We start from the raw sequence: 2,318 nt of genomic DNA, 5'->3' as shown, positions 1-2,318 counted from the left end.
AAATCGGATCGTGTGTTTTTCTTATGTTGTTACTTGTTTAGGTCCGCATTTGGTGATCATAGAGCCACATTTGTTTTGAAAGGGTATAACAATTGGAAAAAAGTACATGAGGTACTTACAAAACATGTTGGGTTAGTTAATAGCGCCCACAACAAATGTTTCCAAAAGTGTGCCGATTTACTTAACGAAAAGCAAGCGGTAAACACACAATGGGACAAAAGGACCCCTAAGGAGAAACGTGATTACAAACTTAGATTAAGCGCTTCTACTTTACTTGGTAAAAGGTTGTTAAACGGCGGTTTGGCGTTTCATGGTCATGATGAATCAAAAGATTCATTAAATAAAGAAATTTCTTAGAGCTTCTAGAACTAATGGGTGAAATGAATGAAGAGCTTGGTAAGGTTATCATAGAGAATGCACCGGCGAATAACCAAATGACTAGTCCTAAAATTCAAGCGGATATTAAACATTGTTATACTCAAGAGGCACTTAAACAAATTTTTGAAGATCTTGGTGATGATGTTTTTTCTTTATTAGTTGATGAATCATGTGATGTATAAAAAAAAGAACAAATGGCGGTTGTTATTCGATGTTGATAAAGTTGGGATTGTTAAGGAGCGTTTTATTGGGCTTGTTCATGTGAAAGAGACAAGCGCGTTAACACTTAAATCGGCTATTGATGATATGTTGGCACGTTATGGGTTGAGTTTGAAAAGGATTAGAGGCCAAGGTTACGACAGGGCAAGTAACATGTTCGGTGAGTTTAAAGGCTTAAGAGCTCTTAGTTTAAAGGAAAATGTTTCGGCTTTCTATATTCATTATTTTGCACACCAACTTCAACTAGTTGTTGTGGTGGTTGCACACAAACACACACCTATTTGGAGAGTATTTGAAACGATAACATGTTTAACAAATGCCATTTGTGCATCTTCCAAACGACAAGACATGCTTCGCGAAAGCTAAAGAAGACAATTGGAAAAAATGGAAGACGTGCTTTGTACCGGAAGTGGCTTGAATCAAGAAATGGCACTTTTAAGACCCGGAGATACACGTTGGAATTCCCACTACAAAACGCTTTTGTTAAACATTATGGAAGTTCTTGGATGTATAGTAGAAACGGGTCAAACTCTTCCTTGTGGTGGACAAGCGAACAAACTTCTAGAGGATATGAAAAAATACGATTTTGTATTTTACATACACTTGATGGAGCATATTCTAAACATCACACACACATTGTCCAAATGTCTACAAAGAAAAGAACAAGATTTGATGAATGCAGTTAAACTGGTTTCTTCCACCAAAAACCAACTTGAAAAGTTTAGGTTGGAAGGATTTAATGAGTTCTTGGAGAAGTTAACTCTTTTTGTGACATGTATGAACTTGAGATGAAAAATTTAGATGATGAATATATTAACCCAAGATGGCCAAGAAGAAAGACAAACATCTCAAATCGACATTATTATAAGTGTGATTGCTTCAATGTGGTTCTAGATTTGCAAATTCAAGAATTTGGGAACCGTTTTAACGATGTAACATCGGAACCACTTCTTTGTATGAGTTGTTTGAGTCCGTGTGATAATTTTAGTGCGTTTGACATTCCAAATATACTAAAACTAGCCGAAAAGTATCCATATGATTTTGATGAAGCCGAAAAACGAAGGCTTCCGGTTCAACTCGGAAACTATATTGATTTTGTGAAAAAAGATAAACAATTCGCCAACTTTGATGGTTTATCAAGTCTTGTAAGGTTAATGGTTTTAACAAATATTCACGTAAATTTTACATTGGTATATCGTTTATTGAAGCTTGTTCTCGTATTACCCGTCGCAACCGCAACCGTTGAAAGATGTTTTTCGGCAATGAAGAATGTGAAGACCGACTTGCGTAATCGGATTGGCGATGAGAATTTAAGTGATAGTTGTATATGTTATATAGAGAAAGACTTGCTTAAGAAAATACCTCTAGATGATGTTTTGGATAGATTTCAAAAAATGAAAACCTGTAGGGCGACATTTTAAATATGTTTGTAACAACGTTTGATGTGCTTTTGATGATTATATAAATTTTAGTTTGATGTTCTTTTTTTACATGACCCAACCCGAATCAACTTGACCTGAACCGATTTTTTATGTATATATCTAGAAGCCTAAAATTTTTAAAAATTTTCCGCACCCCCATGGAAAAATTCCTTGGTCCGCCAATGCTTGCCGACATACTACTTTTCACTTTCCGGACACCTACTTCAGTTATAGACCATCTTGAGAGAATCAGGAGAGAATTTTATGGGGAATAGAGGCGGACCAATCGACAATTAATTG

The 2,318-nt window shown here is 35.7% G+C and overlaps 1 protein-coding gene across 1 annotated transcript; it reads left to right on the top strand.

The window, feature by feature from the left end:
* The first annotated feature begins 981 nt into the window (after positions 1-981).
* LOC110876481 lies at positions 982-1,951 on the top strand. Its single transcript, XM_035977000.1, has 3 exons — positions 982-1,372; positions 1,492-1,747; positions 1,936-1,951. The coding sequence occupies exons 1-3, from the start codon at positions 982-984 to the stop codon at positions 1,949-1,951; spliced, it is 663 nt and encodes a 220-aa protein (XP_035832893.1).
* The last annotated feature ends 367 nt before the right edge of the window (positions 1,952-2,318 follow it).

This window comes from Helianthus annuus, chromosome 9, assembly GCF_002127325.2.
Source record: "Helianthus annuus cultivar XRQ/B chromosome 9, HanXRQr2.0-SUNRISE, whole genome shotgun sequence".
Taxonomy (NCBI): domain Eukaryota; kingdom Viridiplantae; phylum Streptophyta; class Magnoliopsida; order Asterales; family Asteraceae; genus Helianthus; species Helianthus annuus.
This window is presented reverse-complemented; position numbering and strand designations above follow the sequence as displayed.

Coding starts and splice junctions, on each gene's coding strand:
- LOC110876481 (XM_035977000.1), top strand. CDS start 982: ATGGAAGACGTGCTTTGTACCGGAAGTGGCTTGAATCAAGAAATGGCA. Junction 1,373..1,491: donor GTTAACTCTTTTTGTGACAT/GTATGAACTTGA, acceptor ATGTGGTTCTAG/ATTTGCAAATTCAAGAATTT.